This window comes from Drosophila takahashii, chromosome 3L (genome assembly GCF_030179915.1).
Source record: "Drosophila takahashii strain IR98-3 E-12201 chromosome 3L, DtakHiC1v2, whole genome shotgun sequence".
NCBI classification, from domain to species: domain Eukaryota; kingdom Metazoa; phylum Arthropoda; class Insecta; order Diptera; family Drosophilidae; genus Drosophila; species Drosophila takahashii.
The window spans coordinates 9,003,711-9,031,116 of record NC_091680.1 but is presented as its reverse complement, the minus strand read 5'-3'; the positions used below and the strand labels follow the sequence as shown (position 1 = coordinate 9,031,116).

The 27,406-nt window shown below is 39.8% G+C and overlaps 4 protein-coding genes across 7 annotated transcripts in view; 2 read left to right on the top strand and 2 right to left on the bottom strand.

The window, feature by feature from the left end:
* The first annotated feature begins 8,832 nt into the window (after positions 1-8,832).
* LOC108054322 (transmembrane protein 70 homolog, mitochondrial) lies at positions 8,833-9,783 on the top strand. The gene is made up of 2 exons (XM_017137215.3): positions 8,833-9,422; positions 9,477-9,783. The coding sequence occupies exons 1-2, from the start codon at positions 8,925-8,927 to the stop codon at positions 9,687-9,689; spliced, it is 711 nt and encodes a 236-aa protein (XP_016992704.2). The 5' UTR covers positions 8,833-8,924; the 3' UTR covers positions 9,690-9,783.
* Positions 9,589-11,152, bottom strand: LOC108054321 (cyclic GMP-AMP synthase-like receptor). Of its 2 annotated transcripts, none has more exons than XR_011418622.1 (2): positions 10,194-11,152; positions 9,589-10,122 (listed from the first exon to the last, which is right to left on the bottom strand). XR_011418622.1 is itself a non-coding variant. In XM_017137214.3 (2 exons), exons 1-2 carry the CDS (start codon positions 10,348-10,350, stop codon positions 9,913-9,915), a joined length of 384 nt encoding a protein of 127 aa, XP_016992703.3. In that variant the 3' UTR covers positions 9,589-9,912. The 2 variants fall into 2 exon arrangements, 1 of the variants encoding a protein (XP_016992703.3); XM_017137214.3 differs by having other exon boundaries at positions 10,177-10,350.
* A 199-nt stretch (positions 11,153-11,351) lies between these two features.
* Urm1 (Ubiquitin-related modifier 1) lies at positions 11,352-11,962 on the top strand. The gene is made up of 5 exons (XM_017137216.3): positions 11,352-11,441; positions 11,497-11,564; positions 11,630-11,711; positions 11,770-11,818; positions 11,876-11,962. The coding sequence occupies exons 1-5, from the start codon at positions 11,401-11,403 to the stop codon at positions 11,942-11,944; spliced, it is 309 nt and encodes a 102-aa protein (XP_016992705.2). The 5' UTR covers positions 11,352-11,400; the 3' UTR covers positions 11,945-11,962.
* Positions 11,963-12,263: 301 nt separating this feature from the next.
* The window catches only part of Pura (Puratrophin-1-like), a 60,271-nt gene continuing 45,128 nt past the window's right edge, over positions 12,264-27,406 (bottom strand). For 2 of the 3 annotated variants that reach the window (XM_044394667.2, XM_044394668.2), the window contains exons 10-17: positions 22,667-22,792; positions 22,024-22,607; positions 15,382-15,543; positions 14,595-15,327; positions 13,871-14,084; positions 13,692-13,808; positions 13,223-13,633; positions 12,264-12,995 (exon numbers count right to left, since the gene is read on the bottom strand). In XM_044394667.2, coding sequence (XP_044250602.1) covers positions 12,799-12,995; positions 13,223-13,633; positions 13,692-13,808; positions 13,871-14,084; positions 14,595-15,327; positions 15,382-15,543; positions 22,024-22,607; positions 22,667-22,792 — 2,544 coding nt within the window. In that variant the 3' untranslated portion in view covers positions 12,264-12,798. Of the gene's footprint in view, positions 12,996-13,222; positions 13,634-13,691; positions 13,809-13,870; positions 14,085-14,594; positions 15,328-15,381; positions 15,544-22,023; positions 22,608-22,666; positions 22,793-24,836; positions 24,984-27,406 lie in introns of those variants that run through there. The other variant, XM_017137210.3, reaches the window with a different exon arrangement.

Below are 27,406 nucleotides of genomic sequence, written 5' to 3'. Positions count from 1 at the left end.
TGTGGGTATGTAGGAAATACTTGAGGGGGTTTTTCTTGCTATTCCATTATATACTTGGATACTAAGACTTGAAGAACATTACTAATATATAAGAAAACTAATTTATCAGATAAGTATCAAATGGAGTATGGGTGAGGTGGTAAAAAAAAAACATAAAAACGTTTCAAATAAATATTGGAATTATAATTATGTAGATAGAGTAAGATTTCTATTTGCTAATTTCATTTCGTTTTAGTTTGGCTATATAGTGTAAAAATTAAACTTTATTTTTCAGGTTCATAAGTAGGTAAATACTTAGAAACACAAAATTAAGCGACTTGGAATATTTAACAAAAGTAATAATAAAAAATTTCCAAGCTTTGTAATAAAATTTAATTTAATAAATGTAAGTTTTTTGCGAATATTTTCAAAAATAATTAAATAAAATTTCATAAAATTCGTAAAAATTCCAACTTAAGTTTTTTGCGATTTTTAGCAAAAAAAAAGTTAATAAAATATATACCGCAAAAATATATAATTTTTTTTTAATGATCCGAAGTTAATGTGGACTGTTAGCATAGGTTATTGACTGAGCAGAACTGTCATTCGAATTGCGATAGAAAATCACCCTGATCTGAAGGGGATTCACCGAATTTCCGGATACTCCCAATATCATAAAACCCCCCAATACATTATGCCGGTTCATACGAGCCCCGAAAAACCTCAACTTGACACAGATGTTCTAGGCAGTGATTTAATTAAAAAAGTTTTGCAATTAAATGCAAAAACTGCAAAAAACAATGCGGAGTGCAGGCCATTATGCCCCCTTAAAAGGGGCTGAGGGCCTGATGAGGAAGTGAAGTCGCAAAGTGACAACAAAAATGCAAGTAAGCGCCCTCAATTAAAAGCCAAAATGAATATAAAGTGCGATGGAAAAAAGGAGGCGAGCAAAGCCGCAACAGCCAAAAAGCCAGAAAGCCAAAAAGCCGGGCCGAAACCGAAGCTCAAACCAAAAACCGAAGCCAAAACTATGCGCGGCTGGAAAAGCCAGCTGGTAGCGGGAAAAACTCTTGTCCGTGGCTGTTAACTTGAATTTAAGTGAGTTCTGAGGACCCCGAAGAGCCCCTCTATAGACCCCCCCCCCCCCTTTCGATAGAACTTATTGTATGGTTATTCGAATTGTTTTCTCGTTCCGCAGCGAGAAAAACATATTTTTTCCGCCCCAACTATAGCCTCAATTTAATCTGTCCCGCATTTGGCTGCAATTTTCGACGCCGGCGCCATGCTGGCTCATTTGCAAAATTGTCAGATTTATTTCGCTAATTGCTGCTCATCCGTTTAATTAAAATTAAAAGAACTTGCACAAGTTTAGGGCGAAAGTTTTTATGCGAATTCTCCAGAATCTCGCATTGGGCACGTTTAGTTTTCCGCATTCCTCCATTTTCCATTTTCTATTTTCCCCTGTGTTGCTAGCACCGTCTATTAAATTGCTGGGAAAACTTGGCTGAAAACGCGATGATGACGTTGCAAGATGGAGAGTAGGCTTTCCACTTTTCCTGGACGGCCAACAAATTAAACTGCAGGCTCCGTTAAAGGCTGTCGCAAATTCCCAAAAGGTGTCAATCGTGCAAACCCGGAAAGTTGTGGCTAACAACAGCAACAATTTGCACGCAATTCGGCAACATCTGCTGCCTGCCACGCCCCCATTTCCCAGCCCGCCCCCCGAGGCTTTTCCACGAAACAGGAAGGAGCAAAAGTTGCCTGCAACTGCAACGGCAACCACAGTGCGGATTTGGATTTCGGGCAACTTTGCAGTGCGGATTGACACCTCCTTCTGTATTCTGAACTCTGTATTCTGTATTTTACCAACCCCCGCCCCCAATCCAAATCGGGGGGCGTGTCAATGGGGGCGACATTTTTATGACAACTTGCTTAAATTCCATAACAAGAACTCGAGCAGAAAAGGGAAAACTTATTTCGTGTACGAGTCGCGCAACTTGTGTCCCGATATTTTCGAAGGCACCTCCGTCTTATTCGCTAATGAATAAAGTTCTCGGCTATGAATATGCACGGCGGGAATTTAGAATCTCCACCTTAAAGTTCTTAAAGGTTTAACTTTGACCAAATTTTAAATGTCTAAATTCGGGGTAACTAGCTTTTTTTAATAGAACATTATTTTATTGAGCATTTAAACACATATTGGTTTCAAAAATTGAACACCAAACTATTATGAATTTCTGTTTAATGTTCGATAGCTATTTTATGTGACCTATTTAAATAGAAAACATATCAAACTGTAGTCGTAATTTATGACTCATAATAAATAAGCTTATAATATGCCAAACAAAACAAATGTTTATTTTGTGTTTTACACATTTTCCAATTTGCTAAATATTTAAAAATGATACACAGCGATTTTTAAGTCGAAATAAAAATAATCTGGTTTTGATTTAGTGTTTATTTATTTCATCGTTTGATTTGCTTTTGGAACTTTTTCATTTCAAATTTATGCAATGTTTTCAGTTTTATTCGCTAATAAATTTTAAAAATTACTCAAAAATTATATATAGCACTATGATATTTAACATTATTCCACCAATTTATATTCTTTAACATTATAAATCAGAAATAGCGGTCCTTTGTGCATACTTTGGCTTTTCTGACGTTGCACTTTTGCCCTCCGCACTATTTTTAATATGCAATGGGAAGTATGCGCAACAATATAATGCCGTATTAAGGCCAAACGATGTGCGTAACGGCAACCTCATCGTCATCGTCATCGCTCCTTGGTCCTTGCTAGCTTTGTAGTCCAAAAAAGGGACTCCTTCGCCGGCTGACATCTTGTCAGAAATTTTCATGCTGCCGTAAGCTGTTTTCATGCACATTTCGGGCACTTGTGCTCGGCGCAAACACTTCAATTTTCGGCTTGAAGCATGCGTGTAGCCTGGATGGCCAGGGACAGAGTCTGGTAAGCAGTATCCAGGATACAAGATCCTTCGCAGCAGTCGATCCAGAGAGGCAGACAAAAATCAACCAGACGACGCAGGGCAGCCAGTCAAAGTGCCGGAAGGAAGTGCACTGGGGAACCCACAACTACGACGACGATATAGGGGCAGCCAAACAACGGCCAACTCTTTAACTATAACTTTTGATATATGCTAAGGAAATATTGTGGGAGTGCACTCAATCGTGGTTGCCCTGGCATTTCAGAGGGGCAGGGGGTTGGTTTGGGTGAATGCCATCAACTACTTAGCGTCAAAACGCTTAAAGTTGAATTTGTAACGCTCGAAGTGAGGCGACGGCACAAAGCCAATGGAGTGTGTGTGACGGGGTAGGTCCTGTCTAATGCCAGTTTACTCATCTATTTTTATTAAATCGTCTCGGATGCACACACACTTTCGGTTGCATCGCCAGCACAACGTTACGTATACGCAGCGTGGGCCAGCACAATGGAGAAGTCTAGAGAGCAATAAGGCATCATCAAAAATATTATTTATGAGCAGTTTTAATTTAAATGAATTATTTCAAAGATGTATCAATTGTATTCAATGCTATAAACATTTCTATCTTGTCTAGAAGGAAATAAATTCATTCAAAGATAAATTAAATGGGAATATATAAATTATTTATTTTAAGTTTTCGTTAAATTTAACCAAAGAAATATTCCTGTTTCCCAGAAAATTTCCTATTTAAATCAAATAAAGTAAGTCAAACATTAAGCAAGTGTTTATCTTCAAAGAAAATGCCTTTAAGTCAGTAAAATCAATATTTTTCAATGCAACCCGGGAAGTAAACAAGATAAGCTGAAAATGTTGCAGTTACAGGTGAAGCGTTCTGCAAGAACTCCCATTGATAAGCGTAGAGAAGAGAACTTTGTGTAATTTCTTTAAGAACTACTTGAGAGAATATGGCAGGACCCTTGAAAGTACAGTGGGTAAGTGTGTGGCGATGGCAACGAGAAGGGCGAATGACTTTGGAGGCTTGATTGCTGCAGTGGCAGCTGCCTTGCACCCTCACCATCTCACCCTCCACCAGCTCACTTCACATTGCAGCTTATTTTCGGGGTTTAATTTTGATTTAAACGCTGGCTGACAGCTTGAAGCCCGCTGCGTGCTGAACCGGAAGCACAGACATGCTCGTTCACTCGGACATGGCAGTTTTCGGTTCGACTCTGCAGCCAGTTGCCCGACTTCTCGGCTTTATTGAAATTTAAGTTGCACTTTTTCGGGGAGGCAGTGGGTGGAGTGGGTGGCAGCAGGCGGAACTGGGCTAATGAAAGGACACTTTAAGGCAGCTGCGCCTCTTACCAATCGATGCTCCTTGTCAACCATTTAATTTTCATTAGATTAAGGTAAGCATCTGAGTGGGCGGACTCTCAAAGATTGCGAGGGAGTAAAATGTACTGGAAAAAAATGTAAATTGTTTACATTAAAAGAAAAATTTAAGAAAGTTGAAGATTATTTATTTTAGATTTTATATTTAGAAAGAATTAAATATATTTAAATTATTTTATATTTGTAAGGACATTTTGTCCTTGTTTTGTGCATCATTATTATATTTTTTTAAGGTCTAATTAAATACGAATGATTTATTTGTCAGTGTCCTTAAAGCTATAGGGACAGGGTCTTTCCAGACATCAACCGCCTGGCAGTAGTTGCTGTTGCTATTGCTGTTTGCTCTCGTTCTCGTAAATGTAAAAGTTGCAACTTGTAGCCTCAAAATAACCACAAAGTAAACACCAGAGTGGCGCAGTCCGTGGTCCTCAGTCAGGAGTCCTTCGTCCAAAGTCCGGAGTTCCTGAGTGGCTGTTTGGGAGTTCGGGAGGGGTACGTCTATTTGAATAGCCGGCGAAGACATTGCGTTCTCTCGCACACTATTGCAGCCACGGACAAGGACATTGTACGTGAGAACAGGACACGGCGATGCCGATGTCGATGTCGATGCGTCGATGTCCTTCGAGCGAGCTCAACCGAACTGAACCGAGCTGGCCAAAATAAATAAGTGTGTAATTTAATATTTAAGACTTTGTCAGTAATTATTTCGGCGCAGATGGCGCAACTTTTCCTTTGTCGTTGCCAGGGAAATTGCAGGACAAAAAGGAGTGGGTGTTCGGGGGTCCTTGGGATGGGAATGGGTAGTGGATACCCTTGATCGGATGCACTGCTGCTCCTGCTGCTGCTGCACCACTCATAACTCAGAGATCGCAGCCCTCTCGTTAAATTAACCCACTTGCTTCGCATTTGTCTTTATTAAATGCGCAAAATAACGAGTTCACGAGCGTATAAATTATAAGCCAATTTAATAACCAGCCAGGCACAAAATGTGCTCGAAATGAACTACCAATTTGTGGAGAACAACGGAACGAAACATAATAATGGCTCCGGGTGAGCGTGAACATGAATTACGGGCACCGAGTACCGAATACCGAGTGCGGGTTCAATGCATAAAGGGGGAGGACTTGGCATTAGATTGGGGTTCCCAGGGGGAACACCTGTGCGAGCCATCGAGTTTTCCACACTCACTTACTCGCCGATATGAATGAATTCCCTTAACTTTTCCCTCTGAATATGCGCATAGTTTAAGCTTGTAATTATTCCAACATTTAGTTTAACATTTAGCCACGCCCACGAAGCTCCTCTTACCACCCCTCCCTTTGATTGCCATGGAAATGGTGTGCATTTTCCACCGAACCGCCGCCCCTGGAAAAACTCGAGTTCGCTGCATGCGCGTGTTAAAGTGAATTTGAAATGATTTATTGCACATCTAACCAGACCACTGATACTACAAATTCTACAATTACAGGGCAAACACCCATCTTTTCGCCCCATTTCCCTGACCTTACCTCTCCCCCATTTTTTTCTCAAACGCTTTTCCGGCTTTTTTCCTTGGCTCATTAGCATGTTAATTGTAAAGCGTGTCCTAATTGCATTTTAGCTGCAAAAATGAGTCCAGGATTTTTGTTTCGGGCTCTAAACATTAAGTTAGGTGCTCCAGAAACATTATTCTTTCAAGAATTACCCAAATTAGCTTGTTATCAATATATTGCTTTGGTTTTTAAGTAGCTCTAGGTCAGGGTTTGAATAAAAGATAAAGGGTATTTTCTTTGGGTTCTGTAAAAAGGATATATAAAATATTTTATTTTTCTTTAAGTCTCATAATTTTTGTAGGGTTTTATTTTATTTTTAAGAAATTCTACTCTACTCAATTTTTGTATAATTTCAGGGGCAAGGATATTCCACTCAAATAAGGAGTACATTTATTTCCAACTTATACGGACTGGACTTCATTTCAATGGAACCCAATTGAATCCTGCGGGTTCGAATCCTGTTTGAAGGCCTCCCCTTCAACTCGCAACTCCAACTTAATACGAGTTCTATTCAAACAAGTCCTTGTTGGCCATCGATGGCCATCCAACTTTGCAGAAATGAGTGGTACTTGAGCAAAAATGGAAAATGAGGGGTGTTTGAGTGAATTGCCGAGTGAACTACAAGCGATTCGCGAAAATTATTAATTATGTTGCATAATTTGATAAATTAATAAGGCCATTAAAACAAAAGGCGGCCACGCGGGGTGACCGAAAGGGTAAATTAAACAAATTAAACAAATTGCCAACTGCAATCGAAAATCACATTCATCAGCCAGCGGAACATCGATGGCAAGGTGGCATATTTATGGACCCGATAGACCGGATGGGTGGTGGTGGATAGTGTGGGCGGACTCTGGGGGATGGTATAAAAAAAGGTCGCCACCAAGCATAAAAATAAATTGATATCACAGCGAATTTGAATGAGCAATATGGTGTTTCTGCTATTTTTCCTGCCCTGCCACTCGTTCATATATCAGCGCTGTTTTTTTGCCATGAATTATTTTGCCGGCTGCATGTGAAATTTTGGCCAAACAATTGCAAAGCAGCAGGTGCACTTGAAGAAATTTCAATTACCTTAAATACTCATTTGGAAAATATCATAAATATTTATTTCAAGGCCATTTCACCATATAGATCAATTTATAGATTTTCAGGCATGATTTTAAATACTTATCGATAAATTTTCCCAGTGTAACCAAAGTCGTGGATGAATATGATGCATGAAATAACAATAATGAAATGACAACAAAAGGCACGGATAACAAAAGGATTGCCATAGCCGAGAAAGAGACGGATTCATGGATGATGAATGGAGCATGGAGGACAGAGGATTGAGGGGAGATACCGAGCCACATGACTGGGGCAATTCAAAATCAAATGTGATTTTTGGTCACTTTGAAAATTGTTGATTAGTGACGCCTGAATGCAGCCCAATGAAACCGGAGGCCGCTGCATTAAAGCAATTTCAAGATCTCCGCCCGCCTGTCACTCAACTGCCGGAATCCAAAGGGGGGAGTACTTGGCAAGTCGATGGTATGGGGTTGGGATGGGATACGATGGGTTGGCCAACTGGACATGGTACTGAAAGTGCAGCTCAGTCGGGCGTGCACTTGGCACACTATTCCCACAATTGATGGGACTAAAAAATAAAGTACAAAAATGCCAGGGACCTTTGTAACCATATAACCTCGGTGCGTGTGTGGGCCATTCCATTTAAACAATTAAAGCTACATAAATTAAAAATGTGGTTAAGCCTCGGCCACCGCCAACAGCGACAAATTGCATGTACTAGTGGTAACTAGAGCCACATCCGCCCCCTCTGCCACGCCCCCACATTAATTCGAGCATATTAATTCGAATCCACATGCCAGTTTTCTGTGTGTGTTTTTGGTTTTCAGATAATACCGCAAAATGGGCGTGGCCCCTCCCCCGGCCAGGCTCATTGTTAATCAATTACAATCTCCAGTACGCACTCGACCTTTGCCATTTGCCAAATTATTGGCTCTATTGTTCGAATTGGTTGGAAATTCGTAAAATGGTAAAGTTTACACTCCCAAGATTTTAATTAGGTCAGCACTTGAAGGCTCTTTAAAATAGATAGATACGTTTTTAAATAAATAACTTGATTAATTTATCACACCTGTTTAATAAATCTGTTTAGTTAAGTCTTAAGTTAGTTAAAACCTTATATACATATTTTACCCCAAAAAATGAGAATTGTAGTCCAAAAATGGAATGTTATACCTAGTTGATCTCGTATTAAAATTCCCAATCGATTGGCATTCAAACCTGTTAATTTTATTTTTTGCACATTTTTTTGCAAAAAAATCATGATGACCCCTTATTAAAAATGCGAAAATTTATCAAAAAATTAAATTCCTAGAAAGTAATGGGGATCGTTAGTTTAGTTGTTAGCTGCCCAAAACTTTCGGTTTTTTTATTGTAGGCCTTGGTTTGTCCAAAACACGACTGAAAAACCGCAAAGAAATGTTTATTTTTGCCTAAAATTCTATTCCATATTTTCCAATCTAAAATATCAGTACTTTGGCGGAGACAAAAAAATAATGATCCCAAAATGAATTGTCATACCTTTATGAGCTCGTAATTAAATTCCCAATCGATTGGCATTCAAACCTGGAACTTTTAATTTTTGGCCATTTTTGGCAAAAAAAAGTGAATGGAATCCATTTATAATATTGTTAGCTGCTCAAAAGACTTTGGGACAATACAAATTTAAATATGAACCAAAACTCTTTAATACTTATACTTATTGACGTGTATAGGGTAACTAAATTAGGCTGATATTTGTTAAATTTACAGTTTCTATTCTTAATGATTACTTATTGAAATGAAGATTTTTTAAATTACAACCACCTACGGCTCTTTCCGTATTCAAATTTCCGTTAACTGAATAATGTGTCCGTACCCAATTTTGGTATTTAAAAATGTAGTTGGTATATTTTGGATATACTGGTATACTGTTTTTTCAGAGATTTTTTAGTGGATGTGACCTCTAGCTCGTGTTATTCAACGTTCAAAAAACATCTGTTTATTTCAATTAAAACTAGGAAAATACACAATGTTAGGTCTACGAGCTGTGCTGCCAAGAGGAAAACAGGTTGCTTTGGCCCTGGGAAGTGCCACCCGACAGATTTCCCTCGTCCAAAACTGCAGGTGCATCGCCGGCGTCAATTTCCCAAAGCAACCGCAGTTACAACCACAAAAACTCCAGCAATACAGGTGCCTCTCGGTGAAATCCACGAAAACGGAGTCCGAGGATGCACTGCAGCGGATTTACTATGGAACCCTGGCGCCCCGAATGAAGGTGGTCAAGTTCTTCTCGCTGAGCACCAGCTTAGCCGGCTTGGCCGCCCAGCCCATTCTCCTCGAGCAGGGAATGAAAATCGGAGGCACCGGAATGGCCGTTTTCCTCTGCACCATCGGTGGATTCTTCACCTTTGTCACCCCACTGCTGCTGCACTTCATCACCAAGAAGTACGTGACGGAACTGCACTACAATCCCCAAACAGAGGAGTACACGGCCACCACAATATCGCTGCTTCTGCAAAAGATTAAGGTGAGTAGATGGTAATGGTTTTTATCTATAAATAATACTGTGTTTTCCTTCCAGACGAAATTCCGACCTGACGACGTGGTGGTTCCTGAGGTTCCCGGCATGTTCACCTCCTTCCTGGTCAACAAACGCCCGCTTTTCGTGGATCCCGCCCTTTTTGACGATCCCGAGCACTATGTTAAGATCATGGGCTACGACAAACCCATCGATTTCAAGTTGGATATTAGTTCAAACCCGGAAAAACCCACGAAGACAAAGGAGCAGCAATAAAAAGGAGGGATGTTTTATTTATAAAAGATATTTCTTCATAAGGAAAACTCTTGTACATAGAAAAATTAAAGGCTTCTGAGAGCTAAAACTTAAAGATTTCGGTAAGAGCAACATTTATAAGGAACACATTCATTTGTTTTTATCCTATAACGTTAAATTCAGAAATTACTTCTGGTTCTGATTTCTTAATAACATAAACGGGATATGGCAATATAAAAAGTATTCAGTACTGCATTCCAAAAATGAACTGCATATCATCTGGAGTCATGCAATCGCGATCACGACACTTGATAAGTCGTTTTAGGATGCGGTAAAGCTTTCCAAGATATTCTTTTCTCTCATCCTTTTCAAGGTGCTCCAAAACGCTGGCATCCGGAACCAAGTAGAACGGGAGAAATCCCCTTCGAAGGAACATCGTCATAAAGACAATCGCCTGAGAGAAAAGGATTAATATTAAAGATCACCCGCAACAATTATAAGCACTTACCCGAATGAGTATTTTACCTGGCGATTGATTCCAGCTTATTTCCTTTTTCTTGGTTGCGTTCAGAAAGAGACTTTTGATGGTGTAACTGAAGATCTTGGGCATATCATTGGCATCCCGCAAAGCCTTCATTAGCCGGAGTCCGTTCTTAAGGTGCTGCTTCTTCTCAAAAACCATTCGCTCCCAGTGAGGAGCACAGACGACAAAAGAAAGGGGGTCATCTGGAATATCGGGATTTCGGATTTACAGGGCACGGCGTACCAGTTGCGATCCTCGTTCCGGTGTTGGGGAAAAACCCGAAGCCACTCCGATGCCAAAAACCTGAAAGCGGGCACAAAGTCGAAGCAGATCTTTCTCCCGGAATCGGATACATGCCCTCCGGTTATGTTTTTCAGCTCGTAGGTTCGTCCACCTCCGCAATGGATGTATTTTATTTCTGGCATCACTTCGTTGACATTATCCCGGAACCAGGCCTGAACCTTTCGGCGGCTAATGAAGTAATCCTCTCCTTGCTGATTCACCAAGTGCATAGGGATTCTATCCCCTTCGACCCGCAATATCACGTAGTTGCGTTGTCCGATCAGCGGTACGGGCTCTACTTTACACGGCAACTGGATAGTGGTCAGCATATCAAACTCGTCAGGCAAATTGATCTTAACATTGTCCAGATTACTGCCCGTCAAGGAGAGTCCACGGAAAGCCGATGCGAAGTAAGGATCTCGGCGGGAAATCGCCTGGATAAACTCATTTTCGATTTGCTGGGCATCTTCCTTGAAAGTTTGTCGGTCCTCGGGATCAATGGAGATCTCATCGAGCACAAATTCAATGGCCTCACCGAATTTGAATAGTTTTTCCGATGAATATTCCATTGAAACTTAGTTATGATAGATGGAAAGCTTAAGAATATTTTTAATTCTTTAACAAAGAGTCGTTCTTTATGTAAATGTGTCTAAGCTTAGTTTGAGTTCTTGATAAAAGATTAAAATCTTTTTAAACACTGAACAAAATTGAAGTACTTAGAGCAGAGAGTCAAAAGCGTTATTCTAAAAAAGCGTTACTTCTAAGAAACCGTAATATTTCCCGAGAATCGTTTAAAGTTTTTGGGAGTTCTGAGTTTGTAGTTGCCAGACCGATTTGGGTTTCGGACTTAGGATTTGGTATTATTTGAGGAGAGCTGGGATTTTTCGGTAATACAGAAACGGCCATACCTTTATTTACATCGAACATATGATGGGCACGCCGGAATTAAAAATAATATTGGAATTTAGGTAAAGAAAGCCCTCTATTTATTTATATTTTTAATAATATGTGATAATTCTATAGTGCAGGAGCGGAGCTTCTTTTTGGCAACATCAAACGCCGGCAACTCGCCTTGGATGGTAATCAAAAATGTACGTTTTCAAATCGGTTTATGATTTGTTCTTAATTTTAAGTTAAATTAAATATATTTTTAAAGGGACCATTGCCAATCTGCTGAAGTGGATGCATGCCAATATCTTAACAGACCGACCGGAACTCTTTCTTCAAGGAGACACCGTGTAAGTTTGTTCAAAATAAACCCTTTTATCCAAAGTTGTTTATCTTTCTTCTTTGCAGACGACCTGGAATTTTGGTTCTGATAAATGACACAGACTGGGAACTACTGGTGAGTTAAAATCCACTATATCTTTAGGATATTTCCTCCACATAAATCCATTTCCAGGGTGAACTGGAGTACGAGCTGCAGCCCAACGATAATGTTCTCTTTATATCCACTTTACACGGCGGTTAAGAAAGTTCCTCAAAGTTAGTTAGTCCTAAGCTAAAAGTTTATTTTTATACGACCACCTATTAAATTGTAACCGAAAAAAGCAAAAACAGTTTTTGACTGAATCAGAATTACGTCCCTTTACCAAAATTGGCAAAGGCCCACACGATGGTTCGGGAAGTAAAGTTTTCATCATATCATTCAGAGATTGTAAGTCATCAAGACTCCCCTATTTATACGAACAAATCCCCGAACAAGCACTTGGGAATTGTAAGGCAGCTATAAATAGAAAACATTAACTGAGCTTTGGCGGGTTATTTGAATTTAAGTAAACACACGATCGTTTTACATTGAAGCAACATTTATTGATTTTAAATTTTCGCTTATACTTATTTATCGATTTAATATAATGTATAGATATATATTTTTATGTTCGTTTACGATTACTTTAGATGTAGGCACTTAGGTTACATATCAACTAACTGTACGTAATGAACTTCGATTCAGATATGTTGGGCATCGGCCACGCCCCTTTTTTTTGGGTGGTGCTCATGGCTCCCATCGATTCTGTGTGTATGGATCGTTCGATTGTGTTTTGTGTGGACTAAGAACTACATGTGAAATACGCTTCGACATTGACACGCTGAATTCAATAATTTCAATTGAGTTTTCCGAAAAAACAAGGCCAAACCAAAAGCAGCGACTATGACAAATTAACGAAAACTAAAAATGTAATAAATAATAAATAACAAAAATAATGAATTAAAATTAGGGATCGAACGTAATGGTACAATCTGGATCCGATGAAACCGTTCTGCTAAAGCTATAAATGGGATTCCTATGTACTAATAAATCTAGATTCGATGCTCCAGGAGCTCCTATTTGCCGCTGTCCGGACTGGCGGACTCCGCGGCATGGGCGTAGGATCGGTATCGCCGCAGGATCACCGTGGATGCGCTGGTCGTCGAAGCTCCGGATGCCGTTGTCGTCGACGTGGACCAACTGCTCCGGCTGCTCTCCGCCGCCGACTGCTCCTGATCCGGGGTTACGCACATGTCGGAGACAATGCCGCTCTCTGAATGGGGGATATTTACACATATTGGACACATTATATATCGGCTAGAGCATAAAACATGGAACAAGAAACATGCAGCACACGACAGGCACGGATTACGGGTTAGGTTTTGGTGTAGGTGGGGATTATATACAGTAATACTGGGGGGTTCTGCGAGATTATGTACAGGGATCAACTACTAGCTACGGGGTGCGTCTAGAAGAAGTAGCACAGTTCAAGCTCTATACCCATGGACAGCTGGCTGACAATGGTTGTCGATCGTTTGTGGTGTCGTTTGCTGTTCCCGAGTCCGTTTCCGCTTCCATTTCCATTTCCGGAAGTGCTGCCTCCCTCGGCAGCGGTTTCCGTCCCCTTGATTCCTCCTCCACTCGGAGATTTGCCCAACTTCAGGGCCTGCGTTTCGTTGATCAACTCCAGGGTGGCACTGCAGTTGGTGGAACTGGTGCTGTGTGGTCCCGGCAACTTGCCAAAGTGCAGGCTATGCCTGCCCACGGCATCGTGGTGACCCGACGTGGAGCCTCCGCTGATGGAGGAGCCACTGGTGGTGCTGGTGCCGCTGGACAAGGAGCTCTCCGAGATCAGCGAGTTGGGCCGTCGCATGCTGCCCTTTCCCGGCTCCGAGTGACGCAGCTTGGGGGCTAATAAAATCAAAAGAATGAATAAAATATAAACATTTAATTGGTTTATTCCACTCACTCTTGTTCAGCTGCGCCAGTGGAATCGAGCGATCGCTGATCTGGTTGTTGCTCGGTCGAATATCCAGGCAGGGTTTACTGCCAATGCCCATAGAAGACATCTCCGCCAGACGAACCTCTGCAAAGGGATAGATATTTTGTTTAAAAATATTTTTTATTAAATATAAAGTAGAGATTAACCTCGGTTTCGTTTCGCCTGCTTCCAGAGCAGCTTGGAGATCTCCTCGGTCCAGGCATTTTTGATATCCTCCGACATGCACTGCAGCATCCAAGTGTCGTCGGGCTTCCGTTTCCGGAACCAAATCTCGAACTTGGTGGCCGAATCGCCTGTGTGCGCTGTGAGGCCAATATCCGAAGTCTTAATGCTGTTCTTGTAGATGTAGATGTCCAGATTCTGTTGATAACAAAAATTGATAAACAGATCTTAACTGTTGGTATGATTTTATGTGGTACCTTAAGCCTTTCAAATGCTGCCTTTTGATGCAAAACAAATTATAAATGTATAAATTCGTACTTTATTAAGAATTCAGTCCATTATTTCTACCATAATTTCGTAATTTATCCTCTTTCATAACTTTTAAACCTGAAACCTAATAGGTTCCTAACTTTATAACTACACAGAAAAAAGAATTGACAAAAGATCCGATTGATATTTTATATTTTTAAAGATCAAGTTATTCATATCATTTTGATATTTATGAGTATCTTATTTTACATTTTTTATTTAAAAAAAATACATTTGGTATTTTAGATAATACGATAAAATATCGAATTGATATATTTGAATCATAAATTGAACATAAGTCATATCAGCTTTTTATTGATATGAAATAAGGTAGAATTGACTCTACTTCATATCTTTTTTTTTCTGTGCATACTATGTGTTATTCAAACACATTCTTACCTTGTGATCGGGAAACCGACGAGCCTTGCTGAAGAGCACCAGTTCTTCGAAGAGGAACACCTGTCGCAGGGTCTTCTTGCCACCGCGTCCTTGCCAAACGAGGAACTCATTTTGGCGCAGCAGTCGTCCCTGCTCCTTCACATTGACATCGCAATCGCGCAGTGAGTCCATGGCTAGCAGATCATTACCGTGGCGCAGCTGGAACTTGACCATCTCCTCCGCCCGCTGCAGTTCCTCCACATCCGCAGCGATCTCTTGAAGAGCTGCTCCTTCGACTTCCTTGCAGGCCTTGACCAATTGCTGCAGCAGCAAAGCATATTTTCCCATCCTCTGCACAGGTTTCAGCAGATATGAGGCCAGATCCAGTTTATCCTGGAGCTGAATTTGTTTCGGCTTGAAGAATGAACTGCCATATTCGCTAAGCAGAGTATCGCTCTTGGGCTTGTTCTTGTTGTACAGAGCATATAGGTAGAACTTGGACTCCATTTCCAGGAAGGCAGCTCCCACTTTTAAAGGATTCCGCTCGTACCGCTCCAGTTCGCCCAGAAAGTGCGAGTTGTGGAACTCGAAGATCTTCTCGATGTTGCCGAAGATCACATTGCGCTGGCCCCTCAGCGGCTGGGGGATATCCTCGCGCAGCAGCTCGTCTATATAGTTCTCGATCACGTAGTACAGGGAGCGCACGTAGTCGCGTTCGGTACCAATCATCTCGCGCATGATCAATAGAAGCGTTCTGTATGCAGATTTAGTGTTAATAAATTAAGGCAGTTTTATTATTTTCACTCACTTTTGTATCTTGGGATCCAGGCAGCTGAGCTCCTCCAGCTTGGGCAGCTCCAGACTGGAGCCATGGCACTGCAGATGGGCATTCGCCTCCATGGGCGAGTGCATGTCCATGTACCTCTTCGAGGGTCGATCGAAGCACTCGTCCTCGAGGAGTTCGTCGTGACTGAAAAATATATAAATTAGCTATTGTTGGAATTTGAATGTTCAAATGTACAAAAGTTACATTGATGTACACGCATACATTCATGTCCGCTTCTTCTTCTTATTTTTTGACGTTCTTTTGCTCTCTCGATATTCTCCTTCACTTCTATTCTGGCATCGAGAGCGTGCGGTTCATACAGTTTAAATCTGCGTTATTATTTATTCACTGGAAGGTCGTCTGCTTAATACTTAATTGTATTATATCCATTTATTGACAAAACCATAGGTTATGGGCCCAGACACAATTGCAGTGAATAAATAATGGTGTTTTTAACGTTACAATGTGAAAGTGCATAAAAGTGAAAAAGTTATATGTGTGTGTGTGCATACGAATATGCGTATCTACATACATGCGGTGGTCCATGAACAACAAGGAGCGATTCCTAAACTATAGAGAGTTAAATTGGTTTTATATATATAACGCTGCGAAAAATTCGCTGCAAAACAATTTTATATTTCCAGGAAGAAGCTACATACATATCACCAATTCGCCGTGATCTTTCTAGAACTTCTACGAATTCGCCGAGAACACATACACACACACAAACGCTTCGACAAATTTGCCGCAAATCTCCACGTTGCGGCGGGACAGTGTTGCCAGACAGTGCTGCTGCTGAAAGACATTGTTGCAGGACAGTGTTGAGCGACGTTAATGCTGTTGAAAGTTGCTGGCCGCTGTTGCTAAATATTACTTTGAAAAGTTGTTGTTGCGGAGTTATTGCTGTTGGAGGTTGCTGTTAGGTGTTGCTAAGAAGAGTTGCCAGGTAGTTGTTGCGGTATTTTTCTTTATAGAGAACCATACAATGGATAAAGGAAAAAGGAATATCAAACCGTTTGATGGAGAAAAATATTCAATATGGAAGTTTAGAGTGAGAGCGCTGTTAGAGGAGCACGATATTTTGAGTGTTATAGATGAAACTCATGCAGAAGTGACCGATGAGATAAAAAAGGCAGAACGCAATGCAAAAAGCTTAATAATTGAATATTTAAGTGATGCTTTCTTATCTTACGCTAACAGTGAAAGCACTGCTAAGCAAATTTTTGCAAATTTAGATGCAATTTACGAAAGGAGAAGCTTGGCATCGCAACTATCTCTGCGAAAGAAGCTTTTAGCCATGAAATTAAAAGGTGACACTTCACTCCTCAATCATTTTAATTTCTTCGATGACCTCATTACTGAACTTATCGCGTCAGGAGCAAAGTTAGATGACATGGATAAAATTTCCCATTTACTCCTAACTCTTCCACCCAGTTATGATGGAGTTATAACCGCAATAGAGACTCTATCAGAAAGTAACTTGACTCTAGCTTTTGTAAAAACGCGACTTCTTGACCAAGAGATTAAGCTTAGGAATATTAGTAAGGACACGAGTGTTAAAGTCTTGCAAGCAGTAGGTAAAAGAGAGTTCAAAGATACAAAATTTAAAAGTAACGCAATGCAGAAGTTCAAGAAGAATCCGTCTAAGCCAAGTTTCAAACCGAAGCCAAAATGTTTTCATTGCGGCAAGCCAGGTCATTTAAAGAAAGATTGTTTCCTTTTGAAAAGGCAACTGAATCAGAACTTTAGTGAAAACAAAAGGAAAGATGGGCAGGCTCAGATGGCAACAGCAGCAACAAGCCAACCAGAGCGTAGTTTTGCCTTCATGTTGAGAAATGCAACTTCCAGTTCAATGGCAAGCGAGGCTGAGTTTATCTTAGACTCAGGTGCATCGGACCATCTTATAAATGACACAGCACTGTTCTCCGAATACGAGCGTTTGCAATCAAATGTGGCCATCGAGATTGCCAAACGCGGAGAGTTTATCTACGCTACAGCCAAAGGAGTGGTCAATCTTAACAGCTGCGGAAACCAAATCACCTTGCAAAACGTTTTGTATTGTAAGGATATTCCACACAACTTACTATCGGTAAAGAAGATGCAGGATGCAGGCATGACCATCGAATTTAACCCTGGAGGTGTAAAAGTATCTAAAAATGGTAAACTGGCCTTTAACGGAATATGTGAGTACAATGTACCAATTATCAAATTTCAATTGAACAGTAAAATATTTACTTCTAAAATTTCTAATAGTGCTGAGTATCGATTATGGCATGAAAGATTAGGCCACATAAGTGTAGGAAAATTTTTAGAAATAAAACGAAGTAGTTTTTTTGAAGATACTAATATTTTAAAAAATATTGATTTAAACCATGAATTATGCGAGGCTTGTATAAATGGCAAGCAATCTAGATTAAAGTTTCAAAAATTTAAGAATAAAGAAAATATTACACGGCCATTATTTGTTGTCCATTCCGATGTCTGTGGTCCAATAACACCCTCTACCATTGATAATAAGAACTACTATGTAGTTTTTATTGACCAGTATACACATTACTGTGTGACCTATTTAATTACTTATAAGTCGGATGTGTTTTTCGTTTTCAAAGACTTTGTAGCAAAGAGCGAGGCTCACTTCAATTTAAAAATTGTTAATTTATATATCGATAATGGAAGGGAATATCTTTCAAACGAAATGCGTGATTTCTGTGTTGAAAAAGGCATCAGCTATCATTTAACGGTTCCTCATACTCCACAATTGAATGGTGTATCAGAACGGATGATTCGAACAATCACCGAAAAGGCTCGATCTATGATCAGTTGTGCTAAACTAAATAAGCATTTTTGGGGTGAGGCTGTTTTAACAGCAACCTATTTAATTAACAGAACCCCAAGTAAAGCATTGCAAAATATAAATAAAACACCATTTGAGATGTGGCATAACAAAAAGCCACTGTTGAAATATCTTAAGATATTTGGTTCGACGGTATATGCTTTAAATAAAGTTCGAAAAAGAAAGTTTGACGAAAAGTCAATAAAAGCTATACTTGTTGGATATGAACCAAATGGTTATAAATTGTGGAATGAGGAATCGAGGAAATTTATGATAGCAAGAGATGTTGTGGTGGATGAAATAAACATGTTAAAATCAAGAGTTTTACATGGAGAAGATTCTGAGGTTCAAAGTAATATTGTTGAACAAAATATTGAATCTTTAAGTAGAGAAAATGAAGAGTTGGATTTTCCTTTGGTGGAAAATGAGGAATCTGTTGATTCTGAGTTAAGTGAACAGCTCAATGAAAATTCCACATGTCTAGAGAATGCCGATCCAGTTGTTGAAACTGGTGATAAATTAAAAGAAAATAAAAATGATGGTGAAATCAGACGCAGTGAAAGAATTAAAAGTAAACCCAAATTATCATATCGATTTTTAGAAAGATGTCTCATGAATACTCAAATATGCTTAAATGATATTCCTAATACCTTTGATGAGATTAAGTTTCGTGAGGATAGATCTTTCTGGGAGAAAGCTATACAAGATGAACTAAATTCTCATTTTCAAAATAATACGTGGTCCTTAGTGAATAAGCCAGAAAATAAAAACATAGTTGATTGCAGATGGGTATTTAGTACAAAACAAGATGAATTTGGGAACTTAGTGAGGTATAAAGCAAGACTTGTAGCGCGGGGCTTCACTCAAGAATATATGACTGATTACGATGAGACATTTGCACCAGTTGCACGAATTTCCAGTTTTAGATTTTTGTTGGCACTTTCAAATCAATACGATTTAATGGTTCATCATATGGACGTAAAAACTGCATTTTTAAACGGAACACTAAAGGATGAAATCTACATGAGCGTTCCAAAAGGCCTAAATCACACTCATGAGAATAAAGTATGTAAACTTAATAAAGCTATATATGGTCTTAAGCAAGCTGCTAGATGTTGGTTCGAAGTTTTTGAAAGTGTGTTGAAGGATGTTGGATTTGTAAACTTAGGAGTTGATCGATGTATTTATATTTTGGATAAGGGAGATATTTCGAGAAATATATATATCTTGTTATATGTGGATGATGTAGTAATTGCTACAAACAAATCTGATACAATGTCCAATTTTAAATCTTACCTTCATGACAAGTTTCAAATGACCGATTTATGCGAGATTAGACACTTTATTGGCATAAAAATTGATAGAACTGATGGAGAGATTTGTCTTAGTCAATCAGCATATATTAAAAATGTATTGAGAAAATTTAATATGGAAGATTGTAATTCAGTTAATACTCCCCTTCCAAGCAAGTTAGACTATTTAGCTCTGCAATCAGAAGAATTATATGATGCACCGTGTAGAAATTTAATTGGCTGCGTGATGTACATTATGTTATGTACACGGCCCGACTTAAGTACTTCAATAAGTATTCTAAGCAGATATACAAACAACAACAATAAGGAACTATGGCAATGCCTTAAAAGAGTTCTTAGATATCTGAAGGGAACTGTTAATATCAAGCTTAGATTCAAGAAAGTAGCTAATTTTAATAATATTCTTACAGGATATGTAGATTCCGATTGGGCTGGAAATGAAACTGACAGAAGAAGTACCACTGGGTATCTTTTTAAAATGTTTGAAAGTTGTTTGGTTTCTTGGAGTACCATGAAACAAAAGTCAGTTGCTGCTTCATCTACTGAAGCAGAATACATGGCCTTGTTTGAAGGAGTAAGAGAAGCTCTTTGGCTAAAATCACTAATAAATGAGATTAATCTAGAATTAAGTGGTCCTATAGATATTTTTGAAGACAACCAAGGTTGTATAAGTATTGCAAACAATCCTACTTGCCATAAAAGAACAAAGCACATAGATATTAAGTATCACTTTACAAGAGAGCAAATTGAAAAGAAACTAATTTGTGTAAAGTATATTCCCACAGATCTGCAACTAGCCGACATATTGACGAAGCCATTACCATCTGCACGGTTTATTTCCCTGAGAAGCCAGCTGGGACTGTCTGAATAAACCAACTACGAGCCGTAAAACTATTGCTGAACATTCATCACCTTTAGAAGCCAAATATGAAATGGATCTCATGAAGTCTTTTGTGATTAATTTGAATTTCCTTATTTACTGAGTCTTAAGTAATTGAATTGAATTCATATTCTTGTTATTTTTTTTTGAATGGATCTAGTTGGGTTTTACTGGGTTTCCCCAACTCTTGCAGCAAATGCTGGATCTAATGTATCCCCAGAATTGAAAACGAAAAATGAAATGAAGAAACAAATTAAAACTAAAGCACAATCTCATGTCAAGAATTGAAGCGATAATCAATGTAACTTTTGAGGTGGCGTGTTGGAATTTGAATGTTCAAATGTACAAAAGTTACATTGATGTACACGCATACATTCATGTCCGCTTCTTCTTCTTATTTTTTGACGTTCTTTTGCTCTCTCGATATTCTCCTTCACTTCTATTCTGGCATCGAGAGCGTGCGGTTCATACAGTTTAAATCTGCGTTATTATTTATTCACTGGAAGGTCGTCTGCTTAATACTTAATTGTATTATATCCATTTATTGACAAAACCATAGCTATTTTGTTAACTACACAAAAAAAGCATGTTCCCGTAAAATCGATATGGTCATGTAAAACACATATCGATTTTATATGAAATACTCTTTTTGACCATTTCAAATTAAAATTGATCCTAAATAATGTAAAATCGATCTACGTTTCATATCGATTTTTATACCCTTGCAGAGGGTATTATGATTTCAGTCAGAAGTTTGCAACGCAGTGAAGGAGACGTTTCCGACCCCATAAAGTATATATATTCTTGATCAGCATCACTAGACGAGTCGATCTAGCCATGTCCGTCTGTCCGTCCGTCTGTCCGTCCGTCTGTCCGTCCGTCTGTCCGTCCGTTTCTACGCAAACTAGTCTCTCAGTTTTCAAGCTATCGGGATAAAACTTTCCCAAAAGTCTTCTTTCTATTGCAGGTAGTATATAAGTCGGAACGAGCCGGATCGGAAAACTATATCATATAGCTCTCATAGGAACAATCGGGAAAAAAAAATGTAAAAAAATTATATCTTGGGTGTTTTTGAACCTACAACATCCTACTTTTGGAAATGTAATTTTTTATCTAATTCTGAATTTCGAATAAAATTTTTTTAAAATCGGACGACTATATCATAAAGCTGCCATAGGAACGATCGGAAAATTAATGGGAATATAATAGGAAATAAATTATTGCTTCGTTGGTTTTTATTGTATTCTCTTCTACTCTAGGATATAACTCTTTTTAAATATTTTCGAATTTCAATTTTAATTTTATCAAAATCGAAGTACTATATCCTATAGCTGCCATTGAAACGAACGCAAAATTAATGAGAAATAATAGGAAAATTAACATTTTTGCGATTTGTAAATTAATAGGAATTATCTGCAAGGGTATATAAGCTTCGGCTGGCCGAAGCTAGCTTCCTTTCTTGTTTTGGGTGTATTTAAATTGTCCTATAGGATGTAGATCTTAAAAATATATATTTAAAGTTTAAAGGGGTTAAAGAGGAATCTGCATAGATTCTCAAAACTTAAAGGATCGCCTTATATATACACAAGATTACCAACCTCTTTTCGTTGAGGCTTTGGCAGGAGCAGATCCTGGCCAGCTTGGGATTGCGTTCGCAGTTATCGCAGACGCCCACTCCGGAATCGGCAATCTTGGACTGCTGCTCCTCTCCATCGCCGCCGTCGCAGTCCTGCTCCTCCTCCTCCTCGTCCATCTGGTCCATGTCCTCCAGGTTGCGGCTCTCCCGCCAGCAGCTGCAGCTGCTGCTCGAAGGACCTCCCTCGAAGGAGCTGCCGCTGGCCGAGCTGCAACGATAGCTGACCCTCTTCCCAGCGGTCGGAGCTGGTGTGCTACTGGCCACCGGCAGCGAGTGGCTCTTCCTCATCGCCGGCCAGTGCTTCTCCAGCAACGCGGTGGCGCCCAGTTGCTCCGCCAGGCGCTGCAGCTCCTCCCTGGCAGCGGTTTCCCGCTGATGCTGGGTGAGCAAGTGCAGCAGGCGGGCGGCTGCCTCGAAACGCTCGTGGGCCAGCTCCAATTTCTGGCCAAATTGATCTAGGGCGGACTTCAGGTTATTGGCGCTTTCGCTCAGGACGGAAACTTTCAAGGCAGCGGCATGCAGGTCCCGTCCTTTGGCCAAGTGTTTCTGTTGGAAATTTAGAGGGTTAAAAATAAATTCTAGGATCATAAAAGTGCATCACTTACCATGGCTATAAAGTAGTACTTCTCGAACTCCTGCTCCTGGGTCCTCAGCTGCGATTCGTTGTCCCATTGCAAGTGGGAAAACTTTTGCAGATTCTCCGCTCCATCGCTGCCCAGCCAAGAGGTGACCTTTAAAAATAGGACATGAAAACCGAAATCAGTGGGAAACCTTCAACTCGCTGTAAACAAGCCCACGCGCTAGGCCAAGGTTCCCCATTGCCATGTCCCACTTCATCATCATCATCATCATGGTTGTCTCCTCCCAATTTCCAATTCCCCATTCACAGCGCTGAAAAGTGAAACTCATAGAAATGATCGACGCTCTAATTAGCCTCCACTTTACAAATTAAAATCCAATCGAACACAAATCAAATAAAACGACTCAACTATGGGTATTTTGGAGGCAGCTGAGCCTCCCAAAGGTATTGGAAACCACAATATAAGCCAACCACACAGGTAGACAAGGCATAAAAAAACAGAAAAAAAAACAACAGCCACGGGCAATCAACGATCTCACATTGATAATTTTGTGGCTCTAACCAATTTTTAATCACCTGCTGCGTCCAATTGAATTGATACAATCGACGACGATGATGATGATGCTGCCACGGAACCGAGTTAACCAGCTCCCATACCATCTCATCCCATCCCAGAAAGCGCCCATCCACCGACTTCCAACTCCAAATTCCCAATTACCAGGTCGAGACGCGTGCACCGGCGCATTCACTTTCCGTTTTTGGGTTCTGTCTCAGTTTTATTTGTACACAGAAAGAAATTACGGTTCCTTCAAGAAAAATGTTTAAAAACTAATCCATAAGATATTTATATTTTTACAGAAATGTTTTCTTTCCTATCTATCTTTTAAATCCCATATTAAATATTTATTTCTTTATTTAAAATGAAAAATTATCTGTGTTTTTTTTCCGAGTGCCAATCTCTAGCTTCGAGATCCACTATCTCGAACCTCTTTTGGGGCATGTCCACGTCTCCATCCCACCCAATGAATGAAAATACAGTCTCAGGGGGCTGGGAAGTGGGAGTTGGGGCTTTCGTCTTATAGGGGGGATCTGGAGCAGGGGCTCTAAACAGCTGCTCCAGTTTCACAGTCGCAGCACAATCGGCTGTCAGAGACGCTGACTCTTCATGCTCATCAGATATGGCAGGCACGGGTTTTAGCGGCGTTGTATACTCCTATATATATACATCTAAGCCATGTACAGGGTGAGGCAATCGACTTGATTTCTTAATTGACTTCGTTCTTTAATTAATCTAATTTTGGAACTCAGCTGAGAGCTTTTGCCCATTCGATTGAGCATGGCGGATTGATAATTGCATCGAGTGGTTTTTAAGGGTGTCTCAAGAGATACTTTAAAAAATGTGTGGTTTCCATATTCGTGGAAATTCAAAAAAACTTGGAGAATACATTTAATTTTTATTTAATTTCTAAGTTAATTTAAGCAATTCTATTTTAGTATTACAAAAAAGAAAAACGTTGACTCACGTTCAGGTAAAAAGGTTTAATCTCATCAATGGAAAACTCAAGTGAATCACAGTTAATCTAGAAAAGCAAACAAAAGATTATAAGCACGCTCTCTAAATATTTAATTGCCACACTAGTGTGTTTATTAGTAGTGAAAACACAGAGGAAAAATAATTAAACCGGACATTGAAATCGGACCTTGAATTTCTCAATTTGGTGGCTCGATTATTTTCAATCAACTAAAAAAACAGAACCACATGCACCGATCGATGATGTCATTATGTGAAGTATGTCAGAACAATTGGATTGGGTCACAAATACTCATTATGATCGATTTGAATGGGTCGCAGATGATGCTTTTGCTCCATATAATAGACCGATGACACCCTGTATTGCGAAGATAGACTGAGCCGGCTTGCTGAAATTGTTTACATTGAAACCGATCGTCGGGTGGGGGAAGTTTGGCCTTTTTGGCTCTATGCGGCCGATCGGCAGATTGTTTCTCAACGATTGCCCCGCACAGGCTGGCCATAAATTAATTAATTGATTTAGTAAAACTCGGCCCCAAGTGGATTTTCACTGCTAACTGCGATGGCGATAAGACGTGGGCTGATCACTGAACTGTGAACTATTAATAGCCGACTCGATTGCTATATCATTACGCCGACCGACCGAAGTCGATGGCTGACTCACATAGCTGGCCATTTCGGCTGCCAATTTGCCGGCACTTGGGTCCTCTGTTTTTGGCCAGGGAATCATGGCGCGATTGTTAGCAACGAAGTCCGCCAAACGCGACAAAAGCTGCAGCAACATGCCACAGGCAGCTCAGAATCGCGACTGGATGTGGAAAAGCCGAGGCAACTGCTCCGCGTCACCCAGGCCCACGATCTTCTATATATATTTGTATATACGTATACCCAAGTACTCGGCTCTACACATAATGAGGCATTTTCAATTTCATTTCGGCTTTCCGTCCTCGTCGCTGGCAGGCGGCACTCAATGAAATTCAATAAAATCAAAACAATTAGCAAGCGTAAACAAAAAAAGGCGAAGAACAAAAAAATGGGTTAGACAGGGAGCCCCGGCACCCACGGCGAACCGATGACGATGTCGCCAATATCGGCGGAGTGGAGTCTTGCCTTTGGTTACACGGCGAGAAGAAAAGGATCAAAGACTTAATAAATCTATATTTGAATTTCAAATAATAATAATAATAATGTTCCTTTTTTTTTGGAGGAAATAATTTTGATTTATAGATTTCGATTCCAAAAAGTGCTATTATTACTGTTAAAATATTTTGACATATATATTTGCGAACAAAGGAAACAACCCTAAAATATCTCAATTTTTAATAAAATAAGATTAAAAGATATCTCGGGAAATTCCCTTTCTCATCGGTTGAATTGTAATAGTTTATATTAGTTCTTTTCAGTGCACCTAAGTAAATAGGCAAATGTCAACCATCCGCCTGCGACTTCGTCTTCGGTGGCAGAAGTTGCTTCTGCGGCGATAAGAACGCGTCCATCTATGGCGGATGTGGAGCTCTCCGCTGATAAGAGCCACTGCATTCGAGTTGACTGCACTCTGTTCTCGACGTGCTGATCTTAGGAGCTCTTGCGGCTGCCGCCTGACATAAAACGCAAATTTAACGTGACAGTTTAACAAGTTGATCGCATGCGCCATAAAACACATGCAACACCTACAACAACAACAACGGCGGCTAGTTGTGAGCATGCGTGGCTTCCAGTGGTGGCCACTCCCTCCTCCTGATCCCTGCTCCTTCCTCCTTGCTCCTTACTGCTGTCGTGTAATTTACACAAATGTCGCGCATTTATCTCGTGGCCATAAACATTTTTAAGCCACAATATCGAATTTATTTTGACACTTTACAAAGTTGTCGCCAATGTTGCAGTTGTTCTTGTAGTTGTTGCAGCAGCAGCCTATCATAGACAACCGAAAACAACAACTATTGGCATTCGGTTTACCCTTCAATAGGGTAATTCGATTTTCTCTGGGGATTTGAAGTGCTCTTTGGATCATTACTCTTTATCATAGGCCAACACATGTTGTCCATTCGATTTGAGTCTATCAACTGAACTTATGGTTTCCTGTGGAAGTTCTGCCTTGGTCACAATTTCCGTTTTTCAATAGATGATTAAAGAAATCTACATCATGTGTTGTCTATTAGCCTAAGTTTATTATTGCGGCAAACATATTTCTAAAATACTTCATCATCTTACAAATTGTTAGACCTTCAACAAGTGTAATAATTTCTGTTAAAGTAAACATTTCTTGTTTATTTAAGACTTATTACAAAACTATAAGTATTAATTTCATTTGTAAGAATATTTGCAATTCGGTTTGTCTTGAATTACATTTTATTTCCCCAGCTTGTTGGGGTGCAGGGGATTTTCGACTGGGATTCTGTGGATTCTGCTTCTATTTCTGGTATTGGGTAATTTATTTGAAGTACCTCTTAAATGATATGCTTTTGCCATTTGGCTGTCTCATTTCTTGTTGGCTAATTTGTTCTCTATGTTCGCCTGTTGTTGATGGTGATGTGTCTCTTTGGTTTCTCAAGCATATCGCAGCCGGCTTATCTCGGGCTTTTAAGTATTTCTGCTCTTGTCCGGGCTGTTTTGCATTTGAATTTATGGCAGCACGTTAGAACTTATTGCGGCGATAACTGGCTAGGAGATCAGAGGAATGGCCCTCGGAATGCGAGTGCGCCAAGTGAGACATTAAACATGAAAGCCGACTAATGGAGAGGGAAAAACCAATTGGAACTTCAATTTTTCTTGGCACCTAGCTAATACACCTAAGAAAATATTTGAAGTACTATTTTAGGAAAAAAAAGATAACTAAAAAATCTTTTCTTTTGTTTTTAAAAATTCTAAGAAAACTATTTAATTTATTCTATTTCAAAAACATGTTTAAAGAAAATATACAAATCTTTTAAGTGAAAATATACCCACTTCGATAAAAAATATTACTGGACAAGCTTAACAAATCCCATTTTCTTTCTCTGCAACATTTTCCAACCACTAAACGTGATTTATTTGGAATTTTATTGCCCTGCTAACCGGCAATAACCAGATCTGCGATCCCTTCGGGCCCACATACCTACATTCGACACCCCACTGGGCCAGAAAGGGGTTTATGTATGGAAAAGCCTTGGCACGCACGGCTGCATTCATTACCGAAAGTAATAAAGCAATTTCGTTTGACTATTTTACGGCAAAAGGCGATTACGATTTTACTTA